Genomic DNA, 20499 nt, shown 5'->3' with positions numbered 1-20499 from the left:
CATTCCCTTCTGGCCTGCATAGTTTCTGTTGAGAAATCAGCTGACAGTCGTATGGGTACTCCCTTGTAGGTAACTGACTTTCTTTCTCTTGCTGCTTTTAAGAGTCTCTCTTTGTCTTTTGCTCTTGGCATTTTAATTATGATGTGTCTTGATGTGGTCCTCTTTGGATTCCTTTTGTTTGGGGTTCTCTGTGCTTCCTGGACTTGTAAGTCTATTTCTTTCGCCAGGTAGGGGAAGTTTTCTGTCATTATTTCTTCAAATAGGTTTTCAATATCTAGCTCTCTCTCTTCTTCTGGCACCCCTATAATTCAGATGTTGGTACCCTTGAAGCTGTCCCAGAGGCTCCTTACACTATCTTCCTATTTTTGGATTCTCTTTTCATTTTGCTTTTCCGGTTGGGTGTTTCTCGCTTCTTCGTATTTCAAATCTTTGACTTGATTCTTGCGATCCTGTGGTCTGCTTTTGGGAGTCTATATAATATTCTTTATTTCAGTCAGTGTATGCTTAATTTCTGGTTGGTCCTTTATCACAACATCGAGGGTCTCACTAGATTTCTTGAGGATCTCACTACATTTATCGGCGGTCTCACCAGTTTTTTCGAGGGTCTTACTAAATTTATCGGCGGCTTCTAGACAGTTCTTGAAAAACCTTAAAAGTGTGGTTTTGAACTCTATATCCAGCAGTTTGCTTTCCTCCATTTCTGTCATTTGTGTCCTGTTTCTTTGTCTCCGCATTTTTTATGCTTCCTTGTGTTGATAAAGTGGTTTTCTGTGCTAAGTGTCCTCTAGGGCCCATTGGTTCAGCCTCCCCAATTACCTGAGGAGGACACTCTTGGTGCTCTCCATTGTGGTCTTTGTGCACAGTCTTGTTGTAGTTAAGCCTTGATTGTTGTAACACTGGGAGGGATTGACCTCCAGGCCAATTGGCTGTGAGAATCAGCTGTGTCTGCAGTGGGAGAACTTCTGTTCTGGAGCTCTAGGGAGGTGCTAATCTAGCCTCTGCCTGAGGCTATCCAGCAAACACCTTGCAAGGTTTGGGCGGGGCGGGTCCCAGGGGATCAACAGGGCGGGCGGAGAGAGCAGTTATGGCTGCACTCAGTCCTGCCTTCAGAGGCCCCGCTTCTCAGTGTCCCAGCAATTGCTGCAAGTACCTCTGAGAGAAAGCTGCCCTCGAGTTCCAACCAATGCCAGACAGTCCCGCTTCTCCTGTATGAGTCTAGGTCTCCAGAAACTCGCCCGGAACTGGAGCTCAGAGCCTGAGACTTCCTCCCGATTGAAAAAGTCAACTGCGCCCTCAGCCGCCAGCCCGCTCTGCCTGCGCCTCTCTGTACTTTAGTATTTTACTTCCGCACCGCACCTCCTCTGAGTCTCTGTATGCTTTTCTCTTTCCTTCTAGTTGTAGAATTTCCACTCAGCCAGCCTTCCTGTGGTTCTGGGTGATATCCATTCCATCTTTTAGTTGTATTTTTGAAGTGGTTGTGCAAGGCAGCAAACTCTGGTGTTTACCTATGCCGTCATCTTGGTTTCTCCTCCTGGTCTATTTCTTATTTCCTAAGGTACATCTGGGTTCCTTCTGTAAGAATAGGTAATCTACTAGGACCTCTCTACCTTGACAGGTTATAAAATCCAACTTTTGTGTCCCTAGCTCTGTAAGACTGAACACAACTCTGCTTAGCTTCTCTGTTCCCACCTGTGAACAGCAAATACTTCAATGGGAAAGTCAGGCTGCATGTCATTTGCATGCTTTTTTTTCTCTAGGACCTTGGCTCTTTAAATCTTGGAAACTCTCCAGTATCTTTAAAAAGGTTGATAAATAAATTTAATTAAGCATTTTTAGTTTTTTTTGTTGCGTAGCTAGTTTCATGAAAGCTAATCTGCTCTTGCCAGAAGGATAACTTTTTTGCTGTTATATTCTTCAGAGATTTAGTGCAGTGATTTTTAACCTTTTTTTTTTATCTCATGGTACTCATACACTAATTACTAAAATTCTTATGATACACTAAAATGTATATTACAGTTTTTGATGATCTGACAAAATATTTTAGTATAATTTTGACTCCTTGACACCGGATGGCTATTGTGTTGGTTATTGTCATTTTTTTATTTGACAATCTAAGGGGAATAAAGGTCAGTGCCCCTGACTAACTAGTCAGGTGTTGCATGTTTTAAAAATTCTTGTGGCACACTAGCTGAAAATGGCTGATTTAGTGTGAAGTAATATTACTTCATTGGGTATGAAGTCAGAGAAGACAGGAAATATTTTTTCATTCCCAATAACAGTAAAATATGTTGTGTATATGTATACATATATTTAATTGATAATATTCATATTTTATTTATTTGTTCTTTATTGTTTAAAATATTACATATAGTATTACATATGTCTCCTTTTTCCTCCATTGACTTCTCCCTGGCCACTCCCTGACCCCCGCACATGCCCTCATCCCCTAGTGTCTGTGTCCATTGGTTATGCTTATATGCCTGCATACAAGTCCTTTGGTTGATCTCTTAACCCCTCACTCTCTTCCCTGCCTTCCTTCTGAAGTTTGATTGTCAGTAAATGTTTCCCTCCACGTCCCGCATGGTTCAGGGTTCAGGGCCTAGAAGAGGAGGCACACACAAATGAAAGAGAAAAGACACGAGATAATTTGGAAATATTGGGGGGACCAGGCGGGTAAGTCCAACTCAGGAGAAAGGACTTCCACTGGTGCTCAGGCCACCAACCTTTTATAGTCAGAGGTAAACAAGGTAGTGGTTACCATAGTTACACAGTTCTTGTGAGTTTCACTTGTTTTGACCATAGTTACATTTCCTGCACTTCCCTGAGCCCATTAGCTTCCCAGATAAGATCTGGGGAGTGTTATAAGGTCAAGCCTAATTATGCTAAGAGGACTGTGCCCTCTAAGCTGGGACTTGTTTGTGACTTTGCCAACAGGTCAGTCTGAGGCTTAACCCTATATCAGTTTCCCACATTTGATGGTCTGTTCAATGCTTCTCTGTCTCTGGATCTATTTATGTTCATCAGTTTATGTTGTTTATTCCACAAATGAGTGAGATCATGTGATATTTATCTTTTTCTGACTGGCTTATCTTGTTTAGCATAATGCTCTCCATGTCAATCCATGCTGTTGCGAATGGTAAGAGTCATTTCTTTTTTACAGCAGCATAGTATTCCATTCTGTACTAGTAGATGTACTGCAATTTTTTAATCCACTCATCTGCTGACGGGCACTTAGGCTGTTTCCAAATCTTAGCTATTGTAAATTGTGCTGCCATGAACATAGGGGTGCATAGGTCCTCTCTGATTGGTGAATATTCATATTTTTATAGGTTGCTGAGCCAAACAATGAAGGATCATCTAGTAAGAGTTGCAAATGAAGCTGAATTTATCCTGAGCAGGCAGCGAGCAGAGGATATTCACAGACATGCGGAATTTGAGGTAGGTTCCACATATGTTTGGTGTGAGGAAGTTACCAATGCATAGGTAAAATGGCAGGATTGTGTAAGCAAACATGTCACCAAAAAATTAAGACTGACTTTGTGAGAGAATCACAGAGGTTAACAGAGAGATAGTGCAAGTCTCTAGCCCTCTGGTCTCAACTCAAATTCATCTACAAGTTAATTTGCAGCAGCTTCTGTGTTTGGGTGAGCTGGGTGTTGAATGTGGTAGTTTTAAAATAAAATAACTTAGTGAAGAGCCTTTGTCCTCTCTGAGCAAGACAGAACTATTTAACGAAAGGAAAACCCCTACGGAAGAGATAAGATCTATGTTTCTAGAGAGAAGCTGAACACGGGCATGGAGTTTCTTTACCCTTGTGGTTTGAGAGCTCGCTAACCTTTGGAGCAGAGGAAATGAGGGAGCATATAGCTTTCTTCTGGGATCCTCACTGAAGGACCAAGTGACGATCTATCCAATGACTTCTGCGTATTCAACAGTTACACCTGAACACGTGTAACAGGTGTTAATTCATAGAGGAAATTAATGGTATTGTAGCTATATAAATTAGCAAATTTGACACCTAAGGTGAACTAGAAAAATTTGGTAAAAATATTTGCTATTTATTGGAAAAAAGTTAAAAGCACCATCTGGGTTCTTTCTAACATGTTATGAACAGATAATTTAAATGTTGCTGATATTTTTGTGGTACATTAAAGAAGATGAAAACCTCCCCAGTGCATTTTATACAACCTGAAAAAGTTATTGGAACAATAAAACTCCAAAAGATAAATATTATTTAAGAATATGGGTACAAAATTCTAACTAAAAGTTTAATCAACATACTCCACAATGAGATAAAATAATTATATACTAATTGTAAGTATATACTAAGAATTATATACTTAGATTTTATTCATGGAATTCAAAGATGGTTTAATATTAAGATATCTACTTCTTAAGTAAATTATATCTAAACAAATTAAAATAGAAAAATTATGTCAAGATACCAGTAAATGCAGAAAAAAAGCACATGTTAGATTTTAGCAGCCAGTCCTATAAGACTTTGGGGGAACAAAAAGTATACAAGTGAATTCAGTACCCCATTCCCTTGTTTATTAGTCAGAGTTTCTTAGTATCCAGGTTCCTTCTTTTGACTCAATTTTTTTTCTTTTCTTTTTTTAATGTACAAGAGGCTCATGTGTGCTGTAAACTTAAACTTCTTTTATGTTTAAGAATATTTCCCTGCTGTCTTTATATTGGAGTAACATTCTGATGGATTTAAAATTCTTGGCTAACACTTGCATTCCTTTAGAACTTTATAGACATTGTTTTGCTTTCTTCTGGCTTTGAATGCTGCTTTCAGAGAAGTTTGAAGCTGGTCTGATATTTTTCTCAGTTGATGATTTGCTTTTTCCTGTTTCAGATTTCTTTATTTGCTCATGAAGTTCAATTTCAACAGCAGTATGACTCAGTAATAAACATTCATAAAATTTTCCTGGATCATAGTCTTTAGTTATATTGTAAATTCAGTTCATGGAAATTGTTTTAAATTAAAATTGGAAAGTTCTCATTTTATTTTATTTTTCTTTACTTAGCTATACATTCATTAATCTATATCACATGTCTGTTTTTCATATCTCTTAGAGTTACATCTTAATTGCTTTATTTTCCCTGATCTCTAACCATCAGTAACTAAGTTTTTAGTGTTTTATTTTGTACCTGATGTTTGTAATTTATTTATCTATAATGCTTATGTTTTGTTCTTCATTTGATAATTCAGGTCTTCAACCTCTCTTTTCACCTTAGCTATTTTGATATTTTTATGTGTGTGTTTTTTAGTTATGTTATTGTTATGTTGATCATTACAAGGAAATAATCATAGGAATTTCCTTTATATTTTGTTATATATTCTCTTGAGATACTTTGTCTTTTGTATAGAATCTCCCAGTTTTATTTGAAGAAATTACTACTCAGCTTGTTTTTTATTGATTCATTGGTTGGTGATATACATGCTTAGAATGTACTTGCCTGGATTTTCTATTGGCTTAGTCAAACAGAATATTTCAGTGACTTCTTCCCTTCTCCCCAGTGTGAGCTACAGTCTGAATTTTGCTATATTTTTTCTTTTTTTTTGGCCAATATTGTATAGACTATCACGAAGAGAATGAGAGACATCTTTGAGATGGGTGAGGAAACTTCCCAGCACATCTAAGTTTTGCTTTCTCTTTAAGGTTTTGTTAAGTATTTGTTAAGTTCATTTCATCTTATTAGAAGCTATGGACAATTCTTATCAGGGCAAAATGTGCTTAGGCTTTGAATCATGATGTCATTTCAGAGAATAGTCTGGTGTCTGCTTCTGTCCTGGGAAGTCAGCCCTGATTTTCACTTCCTTGCTTCATTATGTTTGGCACTGTAGTTTTTCCAGTATCTTCAATGAGAAGAAATGGAGATAATGATACCTCCTAGTCCAGTGATGGCGAACCTATGACATGCGTGTCAGAGGTGACACGCGAACTCATTTTTTTTGTTTGATTTTTCTTTGTTAAATGGCATTTAAATATATAAAATAAATATCAAAAATATAAATCTTTGTTTTACTATGGTTGCAAATATCAAAAAATTTCTATATGTGACACGGCACCAGAGTTAAGTTAGGGTTTTTCAAAATGCTGACATGCCGACCTCAAAAGGTTCGCCATCACTGTCCTAGTCAGTTTGTTTCTCTCTCTTTATATGAAAGCATTAAGAAAAATTCTCAGAATTTTGTCAACTCACCGTATTGCTTCGGGCATATGGTTAAGAACTGAGCTTTGTTGTACCCTTAGTTCTAGTCCCAGTATCTTTATTTTCCCAATGGCAACCAATTATTTAATGATCCATACTGTTTGTTAATTTTTTTGTTGTTGTTGTTGTTTGGTTAATTTCGTTTAATTCTTTGTTGTTCAAAAGGATTTTATTTGCTAATTTTTTAGGAATTGAAAGAAGAAAAAACAATTTAGTTGCCTTGTTAGCCCTCCAACCTAACCTGGAACATATCTTTCTAATTTATTATGAAGAAGTTACTTGGTAACTTGGGGGGTGAGATTATAGTTCACTCTTTTTCTTTGATTTTTAGTGATCATGGAGGTGATTTATGTGTTCTTGTGTGTATGAATGAGAGAAAATGAGGAAGGAGATAATGTGGAATTGAAAGAAGGAAAAATAAAAGAAAAGAGGAAAAATACTTCTAAAACACTGTGTTATGCAAGAGTTAAACTGACTTTAACCAACCAGTATACGTATTTATATATACATATATGTTTTAACTAATTTAATCTTTGCAATAAACCTCTGAAGTAGTGCTGTTATTACCTCTCATTTTATAAATGATAAAACAGCATAAGGAGGATATAGTCCAGAGTTACAGCTAGAATTCAGATCTATGCAATTTATCTCTTAATCTCTAATCTATGCTTTTGATTCACATTCATTAGATTTCTATAGAATGTGTGATAGGATTTATTGTTGGCATACACAGCAGCTTTATTTTTAACTATATAATTTTATGTTTTATCTAGTAGAGTTTTTTATTTTTAATTTTTACCTTTGTTTTGTAATATTGTAATATTATAAAGTGCTAGAGGCCTGGTGCACGAAATTCGTACATGGGTAGGGTCCCTAGGCCTGTCAGCGATCGGGGCCAATCTTTGGGCCAACCATCAGAGTAATCAGGGCCCCCACTTGCACCCACATTGGCCTGGTACTGCCCACTTGCCGGCCCTGCCCTCACTACTGTCGCCAGTCCCCTCCCTCTGTGGGGTGACTGGCAGAATGGCAGAATGACCAGGGGTCTCCTGCTAGCACCCACCTTGGCTGGCCTAGCACCACCCGCTTGCCAGCCTCACTGCTGACGACCCCCTCCCCCCCCCCGCCACCGCCACTGGTCGGGGCCTTTGGGCTGGGGGCACCAATGGCGTTGAGCATCTGCCCCCTGGTGGTCAGTGCGCATCATAGCAACTGATCATTCCGCTGGTCGTTCTGCCATTTGGTTGATTTGCATATTAGGGTTTTATATAGATTAATGATAATAACATCTCTATATATAAAAAGCCAGCAACAGGAACCCTGTAATGACCGGTCGCTATGATGCCTAATGCAGCCAGCAAACCGGTCCGATTGTGGGTGGGATCAGCAGCCAACCTCCTATGGCCCCTCCCCCCACCCCGCCCCACCCCAGATCAGCCCCCTAACCCCGATTAGGGGTGTGGCCGGCTGGCCAATCGCCTGTGGCCTATCCCCCTGGCCAGCTCTGCCCCTGATGGGCCCCTACCACCCAGATGGCCCGTGGCCCCTCACCCAGCCAGCTCTGCCCCAATCGGCCCCCTGCCACTCCGATCAGGAGGAGTGCCCACCGGCCAACGGCCCGTAGTCCCTTCCCCTGACTGGCCCTGTCCCCGATCGGCCCCCACACACACCATTTGGGATTGGGGTCGGCCAGCCAACCACCCACGGCCTCTCCCCCACCTGCTGGTCCTCGATCGGCTCCCCCTCCCCATTCAGGGGCGGGGCTGGCCGGCCCAGCACCCACAGCCCTTCCCCATGTCGGCCCCACCCCCAATCAGCCCCCACCACCCCAATCCTTCCATGGCCTCTCCCCCCAGCCAGTTCTGCCCCCAATTGCCCCCCCCCCACTGCAATCAGAGGCAAGGCTGGTGGCTACAGCCCCTTCCCCCAGCTGGCCCCGCCCCCAATCAGCCCTCCCCACACCGATCAGGGGCGGGGCCTACCAGCCAATTGCTCATGGCCCTTACCCCCCCGGCCGGCAGGCCCTGATTGGGCCCCGATTTGGGCCAACCTCCCACTCTTTCCTCCTCCTGACAGGCCCGGCCCCGATCCGCCCTGATTGGGGTCGGGCTGGCAGGACCCCACCCGTGCATGAATTCGTGCACTGGGCCTCTAGTATTTAAATAAAATCCAGGTTTTTTCAAATAATGTTATTTTTACCTTAATTTTTAGTGGAGAAAATAGATTTGTTGAAATATGGCACTTGAAAGTCTCTTTTAAGAGAGCAAGCATATCTTTTTAATTTTTACGAGGCTTATTTTCACAGAAAAAGAATTTCCTTTATTTATGACACAAAACCCAATTGATTGAGGCATGTTCATGTTTAATATATTTCTAACTATATTGCTCTTAAATCTTAAATAATGCTACAAGATGAAGCATATTTTTTCCTAGACAGCTTGTATCCTAAAGGTTATCTATATTCAGCCTTGAATTTATGCTGTCCATTCTTTAATAATATATCTGAACTTTATCTCCTACTAGCTACTTCCTCCTGCAAAGAAGAGGTGTTGTCATGTATTTAATATACCATTTGTGGTTGCAAAGTAACTGACTTGTTTCATTTATTATCAAGGGATTGATGACAGTGTAGATCTGAAATGCTCATCTTCTTGGTTCATTGCATGATTATCTTTGGAGTGGGACGTTCTTGATATCTTCAGCTTTTGATTTATGTAGAGGTTCCTTGAATGTCATGACATCATTGATTAGGTGTACATCTTAACATTATTTTTTAATCTTAGAGCTATAAACAGAATGTTTATTAAAACACTGTATGTGTAAAACATTGGACACTGTTTTGTAAATATGGTGTATAAATGGGTAGATACCATTCATTACTGTCTTTTTGTTATAAGATTTGTCTATCAAAGTTAAGTTTATTTAAACTAATGTGATATATCTGTAAAACGTGGTCAAGATTATCAGATAATAACAAATTTTAGGAATCTATGTAAGTTAAAATCCACTTCAATAAGAATTTCTTAATGTTCTTTTAGCTGATGTTGCTTTGAATTTCAGTTACTATACAGTAGAACTCACTTCGTATTAGTTTCAATAGAACTGCAAACTAGTTGTCCAGTGATCTTATTTGAAATAATAAAAGTCTTTTTTTTTTATGAAGTAAAGGCCATGAGAGCACTTGATTAATTCTTAATAAAGCAATGTATATATATATATATATTTTAGATGAATTCAACTGTTTTCATATTAGCAAACAAAATATTTTTCTTTTTTCTTTTTTTTTTTTTTTTAAATATATTTTATTGATTTTTTTACAGAGAGGAAGGGAGAGAGATAGAGAGTTAGAAACATCGATGAGAGAGAAACATCGATCAGCTGCCTCCTGCACATCTCCTACTGGGGATGTGCCCGCAACCCAGGTACATGCCCTTGACCGGAATCGAACCCGGGACCCTTCAGTCCGCAGGCCGACGCTCTATCCACTGAGCCAAACCGGCTCCGGCAGCAAACAAAATATTTTTCAATAGAATACAGAACTTTTTTGGTTAAATACTTTGAAATTTAAAAAAAATTAAACACTTCTATAGCACCACTTATTCATCTAAGCTCTTAACAAATATAAAACAAATGTTCATAATAAATCTTTGAGGTAAATGTTATCATCTTCCCAGTTTGAGAGCGAAGGAAACTTGAAGCACAGAGAGGTTAAGTGACGTGTTCTATGTCATACAGCTAATAGGTGGTAAAGGTAGGAGCCGAGGTCAAGTAGTCTGATACAGAGTTATGCCCACATTGCTCTGTGGCTGCTCTAATATCATCTCATCTAATAAGTGCTTTAATACTTTTTCTTTTTTTCGTTTCACCACCAAAACAGATATGTGAAGTATGGAGGGTAGATTGAGAGAATGTGATTTAATTTAGTCTTGTTCACATAGCTAGTAAATCAATGATTTTGAAAGAGAAACCAGATCTCAGAACAGTAATCCAGTGTGGTCTCTGTCTTCACACCTCTGTAGACCTCATGGTATCATGAACTGTTTTGCTGTTGAAATAATATATTATTCAATATACACTTGAATGTTCTGAAGGAATGTGAAGCACATTGACAAATATTAGAAACCTAAATTACCAATTTTAGAATTGATGATGATTTATCGAATTTATCTTTTAAATATTTGCATTTTTTCTGATTAATGGTTATTTGCTTTTCTTTGTTTAAAATAAATTTTTATTTTTCTAATTGTAAAGGTGATACATATTTATTACAGAAAGCTTATAAAATAATGAAAAATAAAAATAACCCATTGTCACCCTTGCTGGTGTGGCTCAGTTGGTTGGGCATCTTCCCATACATTGGAAGGTTGCTGGCTCCATTCCTTGTCAAGAGCAAGTGCCTAGGTTGCGGTCTTGAACCCCTTTAGGAGGCATGCAGGAGGCACTGATTGATGTGAGAGTGGAATATAGATGTTTCTCTCTCTCTCCCCCCCTCTCCCCACATCCCTCTTTAAATATCAATTTAAAAAATCTTAAAAAAATCATCCATTGTCTAGCTGTAACAACTATTTATCCCCATTTTTTTCTTTTAACTTTAATTTGAAATAATTATAGACTTACAAGAACTTGCAAAAGTAGTACAAAGGTGCCATTATACTCTATTACATTTTTTTTAAAACACTGCAATATATTTTATTTTGGCTTTAGCCTTTTTTTTTTGCAAAGTTTTTTTTTTTTTTAAATTATCTTAAGTTTTACACATGTCTCCTTTTTCCCCAATTGACCTCCTCTAACCCCCTCAACCATTCCCACCGCGGGCAAACCCCCACCGCTCCCGTGTCTGTGTCCACTGGTTATGCTAATATGCATGCATACAAGTCCTTTGGTTGATCTCTAACCCCCCCACCTCCCCTGCCATTTGTCTCTAGATCTATTTTTGTTGATCAAATTATGTTGATTATTATATCCCATATATGAGTGAGATCATGTGATATTTAACTTTCTCCAACTGGCTTATTTCGCTTAGCATAATATTCTCCAGTTCCATCCATGCTGCTGCAAATGGTAAAAGTTCCTTCTTTTTTATAATGGCGTAGTATTCCATTGTGTAGATGTACCATAGGTTTTTAATCCACTCATCTGTTGATGGGCACTTAGGTAGTTTCCAAATCTTAGCTATTGTAAATAGTGCTGCCGTGAACATAGGGGTGCATATATCCTTTCTGATTGATGTTTCTGGTTTCTTGGTATATAGTCCTGGAAGTGGGATTACTGGGTCATATGGCAGTTCCATTTTTAACTTTTTGAGGAAACTCCCTACTGTCCTCCACAGTGGCTGCACCAGTCTGAATTTCCACCAGCAGTGCAAGAGGGTTCCTTTTTCTCCACATCCTCACCAGCACTTGTTGTTTGTTGATTTGTTGATGATAACCATTCTGACAGGTGTGAGATGGTACCTCATTGTTGTTTTGATTTGATTATTAGTGACTTTGACATGTTTTCATATGTCTCTCAGCCTTCTGTATGTCCTCTTTTGGAAAGTGTCTACTTACGTCCTTTGCCCAGTTTTTGTTTAGATCGTTTATCTTCCTTTTGTTAAGTTATATGAATTTTCTGTAAATTTTGGAGATTAAACCCTTTTCTGAAATAGCATTGGCAACTATTTCTTCTATGCAATGGGCTTTCATGTTTTGTTGATGGTTTCTTTTGCTGTGCAGAAGCTTTTTATTTTGATATAGTCCCATTTGTTTATTTTCTCCTTAGTTTCTATTGCCCTAGGAGCTGTGTCTGTAAAGATATTGCTATGACATATGTCTTCTATTTTGCTGCCTATGAAGTCTTGTAGGATTTTTATGGTTTCCTATCTTACATTTAAGTCCTTTAGCTATTTTGAGTTTGTTTTTGTGTATGTGTAAGTTGGTGATCTAGTTTCATTTTTTTGCATGTATCTGACCAAATTTCCCAGCACCATTTATTGAAGAGACTGCCTTGACTCCCTTGCCTGCTCTTGCTTCCTTTGTCAAATATTAATTGAGCATAATGGCTTGGGTCGATTTCTGGGTTTTCTGTTCTGTTCCATTGATCTATATGTCTGTTCTTGTGCCAGTACAAGGCAGTTTTGAGGACGGTGGCTTGGTAGTATAGCTTGATATCTGGTTTTGTGATCCCTCCAACTCTGTTCTTCTTTCTCAGGATTGCTGTGGCTATTCAGGGTCTTTTTTAAAAAATTCCAGATGAATTTTTGGAGAGTTTGTTCTCGATCTTTGAAATATGCCATTGGTATTTTAATGGGGATTACATTGAATCTGTAGATTGCTTTGGGTAGTGTGGACATTTTAATGATGTTGCTCTACCAATCCATGAACATGGTATGTTCTTCCATTTGTTTATGTCTTCCTCTATCTCTTTTTTTTCAATGTCCTGTAGTTTTCCGAGTACACGTATTTTACCTCCTTAGTTAAGTTTATTACTAGGTATCTTATTTTTTTTTTGGTGCAATGGCAAATGGGATTGTTTTTTTAGTTTCTCTTTTTGTGAGTTCATTATCCTATATAATAAAGAGGTAATATGCAAATTGACCATCACTCCAACACACAAGATGGCCGCCCCCATGTGGACACAAGATGGCCAGCATGAGAGGGCAGTTGGGAGGGACCAGGCCTGCAGGGGAGGGCAGTTAAGGGTGACCAGGTCAGCAGGGGTGGGCAGTTAGGAGCAATTGGGCCAGCAGGGGAGCAGTTAGGCGTCTATCAGGCAGGCAGGGGAGTGGTTAGGGGGTGATCAGGCTGGCAGACAGAAGTAGTTAGGGGCAATCAGGCAAGGAGGCAGGCGAGTGGTTGGGAGCCAGCAGTCCTGGATTGTGAGAGGGATCCCAGATTGGAGAGGGTGCAGGCTGGGCTGAGGGACACATCCCCCCATGCATGAATTTTGGGCACCATGCCTCTAGTTGGTGTATAAAAAGGCCATAGATTTCTGGGTGTTAATTTTGTATCCTGCTACATTGCCAAATTCATTTATTAGGTCTAGTAATTTTTTGATGGAGTCTTTGGGGTTTTCTATGTATAGTATCATGTCATCTGCAAATAAGAACAGTTTTACTTCTTCTTTTCCAATTTGGATGCCTTTTATTTCTTCTTCTTGTCTAATCGCTATGGCTAGCACTTTCAGTACTACATCGAACAGGAGTGGTGAAAATGGGTATCCCTGTCTTGTTCCCATTCTAGGGGTAATGAGTTTAGTTTTTGCCCATTGAGAATACTGTTGGCTGTAGGTTTGTCATATAAGGCTTTTATTATGTTGAGGTATGATCCCTCTATTCCCACTTTTGCCAAGAGTTTTTATCAAGAAAGGGTGTTGGATTTTGTCAGATGCTTTTTCTGCATTGATTGATATGATTATGTGATTTTTGTCTCTCAATTTTTTTATGTGATATATCACATTTATTGATTTGCAGATATTGTGCCATCCTTGTATCCCTGGAATAAATCCCACATGGTCATGGTGAATGATCTTTCTAATGGAATGCTGGATCCGATTTGCTAGAATTTTGTTGAGGATTTTAGCATCTATGTTCATCAAGGATATTGGCCTGTAGTTCTCTTTTTTTGTGGTATCTTTTTCTGGTTTTGGAATAAGGGTAATGCTTGCTTCATAGAATAAGCTTGGAAGTGTGCCTTCCTCTTGAATGTTTTGGAATATTCTGAGGAGAATAGGTTTTAGTTCTTCTTTGAATGCTTGGTAGAACTCCCCTGTAAAGCCGTCCGAACTAGGGCTTTTGTTTGCTGGAAGATTTTTGATCACTGCTTCAATTTCTTTGGTGGTTATCGGCTTATTCAGGTTTTTTTATTCTTCCTGATTGAGTTTTGGGAGCTTCTATTTTTCTAAAAATATGTCCATTTCGTCTAGGTTGTCTGTTTTGTTGGAAGAATTGTTCATAGTATTTTTTTCATAATCCTTTGTATTTCCGTGGGATCGGTTGTTACTTCACCTCCTTCATTTCTGATTTTGTTTATTTGGGTCCTCTCTCTTTGCTTCTTGGTGAGCCTGGCTAAAGGTTCATCAATCTTGTTTATCTTTTCAAAGAACCAGCTCTTGGTTTTGTTGATCTTTTGTATTGTTTTTATGGTCTCTATGTCATTTATTTCCACTCTGATCTTTATTATTTCCTTCCTTCTGCTTATTCTGGGCTTTTCCTGTTGCTCTCTTTTTAACTCTTTGAGTTGTAGGGTTAGATTATTTATTACCATTTTTTCTTTTTTTTTGAGGTAGGCCTGTAGAGCTATGAACTTCCCTCTCAGGACTGCTTTCACTGTGTCCCATATATTTTGGATTATTGTGTTTTCATTGTCATTTGTTGCCATGATGATTTTTATTTCTTCTTCGATCTCTTTGGTAACCCAATCATTGTTTAATACAGAGGTCCTCAAACTACGCCCCGCGGGCCACATGCAAATACAAATATTGTATTTGTTCCCGTTTTGTTTTTTTACTTCAAAATAAGATATGTGCAGTGTGCATAGGAATTTGTTCATAGTTTTTTTTTTAAACTCTAGTCCGGCCCTCCAACGGTCTGAGGGACAGTGAACTGGCCCCTTTTATAAAGTTTGAGGACCCCTGGTTTAATAGCATGCTATTTAGCCTCCAGGTGTTTGATTTTTTTTTTTTCATTGTATTTGATTTCTAATTTTATGCCATTGTGATCTGAGAAGATGCTTGATATGATTTCTATCTTCTTGAATTTGAAGAGACTTTGTCTGTGTCCCAATATGTGGTCTATGTTAAAAATGACCCATGTATACTTGAGAAGAAAGTGTATTCCTTGGCTTTGGGGGGAAATGTTCTTAAGATGTCAATTAATTCCATCTGATCTAGTGAGTCATTTAGGATTGATGTTTCTTTGGTGATTTTTTGTTTAGAGGATTTATCCAGTGGTGTTAGTGGGGTATTAAAGTCCCCTACTATGACTATATTGCTGTCAATCTCTCCCTTGATATCTTCCAGAAGTTTTTTTTATGTATTTTGGTGCTCCTTTATTGGGTGCATATATGTTTACCAGAGTTATATCTTCTTGTTGAATTACTCCCTTTATTATTATGTAGTGGCCTTCCTTATCTCTTGTTATGGCCTTTACTTTAGGTCTAACTTGTCAGATATAAGTATTGCTACCCCAGCTTTTTTTTCATTTCCATTCACCTGAAAAGGCTTTTTCCATCCCTTCACCATCAGTCTGTGTGAGTCCTTTGTTCTGAGGTGGGTCTCCTGTAGACGGCAGATATATGGGTCATGTTTTCTTATCCATTTAGCTACCCTATGTCTTTTGATTGGGGCATTTAATCCTTTTACATTTAAAGTGATTATTGATAGGTACTTGTTTGTCGCCATTTTTATTCTTTATGCCTGTGTTCCTTCTTCCCTCCCTATTTCTTCTTTTTACTGCAGACCCTTTAGCATTTCTCGCATTGCTGGTTTGGTGGTAAAAAAACTCCCTTAGTACTTTATTGTCTGCGAAGCTCCTAATTTCACCCTCAACTTTGATTGATAGCCTTGCTGGGTACAGTATTTTTGGATTTAGACCCTTGCTTTGCATGACTTTGTATATTTCATTCCATTCCCTTCTGGCTTAATGTGTTTCTGTTGAGAAATCAGTTGATGGTCTGACGGGAGATCCCTTGTAGGTAATTTTCTGTCTCTCTCTGGCAGCCTTTAATACTCTATTACATTTTTATTGATTTTTTTTCTTTTTTCTTTTTTTTTTTTTTAGAGAGAGAGGAATAGGGGAGAGAGAGAGCAAGATAAGAGTGAAATATCAATCAGCTGCCTCCTGCAGGCTCCTTACTTGGGATCTAACCTGCAACCTATGCATGTGCCCTAATTGGAATTCAATAGGTAGCCTTTCGGTGCACAGGACAATGCCCAACCAACTGACCCCCACTGGCTAGGGCTACCCCATAGTCTTTTTGAAATACACATGCACTCATTTACTTGTTCATTGATAGTACCCACTCACAAACTTAGAATTATAAGGATGCTTTAAAATAAAAATCTAACCTTAAAATAATATATTGTGACCAAATTGCCCTTCATGCAAGTTTTTTGAAAACATGATTTGTGGTAGCTGTGTTATTTCTCAATATAAACATGAAACAATTTTACCATTCTTTATTTTTAGATAACTTAAATTCTGTGTATTTTACTCTTACAAATAAAGGTTTAAGGAATATCAATTTTCATAAATCTTTATTTGAATTTCTGACTTTTTAGGTGAGCTGTTCATATAAGTGAAAATTTTGGACCAGAGTATGAGCTCCTTTGAGTATCTTAATACACAAAATTTCTTTTTAAACCTTTTCATATCATACTCTTTTCACATTCACTGCACTTTTACTATAATTAGATACTTTTCAATTTGATAAATAGAGTATACATTACTTCTACTACTAGTGAGCATGAACACTCGCTCATTATGATTGTTTTACTTTACCTAATTTGTTTAATTGTTCCTACAAACAAAATAAATGTTCACAATTTTTTAGTGATTTATAAAATGGCTTTATATTTTAAAGCTATTAACCTTTGTTTTATTTGTTGCACTATTTCCCCCACAACATACTTTTTATTATACATTTATAGTCATTTAAATTTTAATATAATCTTTCTTATAAAGATTTTCGTTTATCCTTGCTTTCATTATTATTAGGTTAAGTTTTTTTTTCTCATTTAGACCGTTTAAATTTTTTCCTATATATTCTTTTGTAGATGTTCTGTGGATGTGATGTTTAATTTTTAAAATATAAAACATTTTTCTTTGTGTTGTATGAGATAAGACTCTATCATATATTACAGTCTGATGTTTGTTAGAGATTCTGTTGTGTTTCATCGATTTTTTTTTTGTTATTGCTCATTACACAATCATTAAGCTAATGCAACTTTTTTGGGGAGTTTTGTATATATTATTTATTTTTTATCATGGAAGTTTAGATAAATATATAAATGTAGAAGGGATATTATAATGAATACTCATCATTTAGATCCAGTAACTGTAACATTTTGCCATATGTGTTTGATTTTTTTTTCTTTTGCCAATATATTTTTTTTAATTTATCTTTATTGTTGAAAATATTACAGATATCCCCTTTTTTACCCCTCTTGGACTTTCTGTATTCTCTACTCCCCCCTTACCCCTAGCCCTGTTCCCCCAAGCCCTTCACCACTATTGTGTGTGTCCATGGGTTATGCATATCCTTTTCCTATATAATAAAAGTGTAGTATGCAAATTGTCCCCTAGACTGGGAGTTCATCTGGGAGTTCTACCAGGGGGCAGAGCCGGCCAGGGGAAGGGAGGGAGGTCCTGGACAGCGGTGGTGGCAGGCAGCTGGGGGAAGGGAGGGAGGCCCTGGCCGGCAGCCAGCATCTACTAGGGCTGAATTTTGTGCACTGGGCCTCTATTATACATATAACTTCTTTGGTTAATCTCTCCCCACCCCCCTTGCCCTTTCCTCTGAGATTTGTCAGTCTGTTCCATCCTTCTATGTTCTGGGTCTGTTTTGTTCATCGGTTTATTTTGCTCATTACATTCCACATATTAGTGAGTTCATGTAATACTTAGTTTTCTCTGACTGTCTTATTTTGCTTAGCATAATACTCTCCAGGTCTCTAACACCACTACTGCTCACTCCCTCTGGAAACTTCCTGAGATTACCAGTGACCTCAATGTAACCAAACCAGCATTCTTCTGCCTTTGTTTTCCTTTCAATTAACCTCATCTCCATATCTAATGCTATTGGCTACTCTCTCCTGTCTTGACTTTTATTGGAATCCTGTTCTCTCTTTACTAATCACGTCACTATTCCTTTTATGGTGTCTTTTTATCACATTCTCCATAGTGCCTGGAACATTGCCTTACACATAGTAGGTGCTCAGTAAATAATTGTTCAATAAATGAATGCTAATTACAGCCTACACATTTGGATTCTGTTTCTGATTAAAAGTGGGAATGCTAGTTCTCTATGGAAATATAAAGAATTAAATTAAGTGAGAAAGGCCATGGCAGAACTATTTTCTACCCTCTCACCAGCAAGTGTGAGTGTTTATAATAGTATTTCAAATGGCCATGATTGGTGGCTTTCAAATTACAGCTTTGAGTTCCTCAATCCAAAATTTGCTGATTGGGCTTGAAATGAAAGAATAGGCAGTTTAAACTATAAAATACACGTTAGCACACTTTACATTTAAAAATTGTAAGAAACATTGTTGGCTACAATGTTTGAGCTTCTCTGTGGTGTTGAAGGGTAACCTAAGTTTTAAATTGTGTTATTTTATAGCAGGAACATGGAGCTAGAAAGATGTTCAGGTTCTAGGCTCCATAATTTATCAGTTGCAAAGTCTTAGGAAAAGCTCACTGAACCTCTCTTAGTCTTAGCTTCCCTTCTGTAAAATGGATATAATGGAACCTTAATTGAAGGTGTTTTGTGGAGAGTAAAATTTTTTATAATGTGGGTTAAAACACATTGTAAACTGTGTTAGTGACTGTTATTATTATCATTGTTTTTGCAACTAGTGTAGAATTAAAAGGTCATGCATAGCCAAGTCAGTATCTTCATTTGAGAAATTTAATCTAAATTAACTTTTCAGAAGAAAGGTATGTTCAGTAATTATTTGAGTTTAGATTAATTTATGTTCTGAATAAACTTATTATTTTGTAGATTATAACTTAAATTAAGAAACACATGATTTCTACTGTTGCCCTTTATTTTTAGTTAGGTTATTTTTTTATTTATTTCTATTGAATACAGGTAGGAAATACCTTTTCTTATAAGAACTGTTATTTATTCGTACATTCTATTTTGGAAATGAATTTTCTAGTGTTGTATTTTCTAAAGTATGTTTTACTAAAAGCTACTCAAGGATAAAATAGTTGAGATATTATTTGTGAGATCATTATAGGTAGCATCTGATTGATAGTATTTTTTTCTTGACCTCAAACTATTAGATACAACTTGAACATTCAGGTAGTTTACCAATTCTGCTATATACTGATAACTTTCTTAATTAAATGTTTTTTTTTTAAGTCATGGATACCATTTCATCTGACTTTATAACATAACTGCAGTTTATGTATTTGTCTCATGATTTCTTCCATCAAAGCATGAAGAGGTGAATTATTGAAAAGATAAAAATAAATTTGTTTGCTTTCTGTCAGAGTTCATATCCACAGCCAACCTTGATAGAAGATCAGAATGATTTAGACAAGTTTGCTTTGGAGATTCATAACATATGCTTGCTGGACAGAATTGAGTTATCTCTGCTCTGGAGAGTAAGTTATTGTAGCAGGAGCTGACAGAGATGAAGATAACTGAGGGAAATTCAATTACCTTTTAGTGTTTTCTTTCTAATAGGATTTTTAATGTGAAAAAGATCCTTAGGTGATGTGCTTCTGTTACTTGGGAGATCTGCCTTGATACCTGTTTTAAGAATACCATGAACTTTAGTTCTGGGCCTTCATTAAGTATGAAATAGGCCTCTTACTGTTATGAGTAGTTTTGATTGAAAGGTCTTATTTTTACTTGATATCATTAGCTATCTTTATAATCATTAACTGCCCTCTGTGGTTTTCTTTAACAAGGCATATATTATTGTAATACATTGGGAGTTATTTTTCTTTCCCTTTTGAGTGATCTCTCTGGAAGTACGTTTTAGCTTCTGTGTTGATATATTTATATTCCTCTAATTATCATATATCGAAGCTGGATAACCATGTTAAATGCTGCTAGAATTCCCAAGTTTCCATTTTTACTTTGCTTTTTCAATTTGTCAGACTATTTGCTAGAATGGTGTTTTTACTTTCCACCCCCTTTTACTTGTCTTGCTACCTGGCTTCTCTCCTTTCCTTTTCATCTCAATCCTGGAACAAATAAATTAACCCTTTGCACTCCGAACCATTCTGGACATTGGCTACCAGCTACTCGACGCTACTTTGCCGCGGAAACGTGCATTTACAGACCCTCGTATTATTTAGTATAATTTTGGAACCAAGTAACGTATTATAATGATATTGGACTTATATGAATTGGGTGACATCGAGGAATGTATATTTGCAAAAAAAACAATATTTTATTGTTTATAATTTTGTACAGTATGATAAGTTTTGTAACACTCCCCAATATGCATTGCAGGCTGATTAGTGCATGTTTGACAGTAATAAGTGGTTTGACGCCTGCCACCAGGTGTTTTCCTGTTAGAACACACAATGCAGTCCCGTTTTCTTTGTCCCACATCGGGAAT

At 37.5% G+C, this 20499-nt stretch overlaps 1 protein-coding gene across 4 annotated transcripts in view; it reads left to right on the top strand.

Annotated features, from left to right (window-relative positions):
• The window catches only part of LRBA (LPS responsive beige-like anchor protein), a 554804-nt gene that overhangs the window by 215820 nt on the left and 318485 nt on the right, over positions 1–20499 (top strand). For all 4 annotated transcript variants that reach the window (XM_070415300.1, XM_070415301.1, XM_070415299.1 and 1 more), the window contains one exon: positions 3330–3438. In XM_070415300.1, the coding sequence (XP_070271401.1) occupies positions 3330–3438 (109 nt within the window). The remainder of the gene's footprint in view (positions 1–3329; positions 3439–20499) is intronic.

Source organism: Myotis yumanensis, unplaced genomic scaffold, assembly GCF_028538775.1.
Source record: "Myotis yumanensis isolate MYYU_CA2020_CCGP unplaced genomic scaffold, mMyoYum1.0.hap1 SCAF_5, whole genome shotgun sequence".
In the NCBI taxonomy this organism is placed as follows: domain Eukaryota; kingdom Metazoa; phylum Chordata; class Mammalia; order Chiroptera; family Vespertilionidae; genus Myotis; species Myotis yumanensis.
Note: the sequence above shows the minus strand (reverse complement) of the source record. Positions and strands in the feature narration are given on the sequence as shown.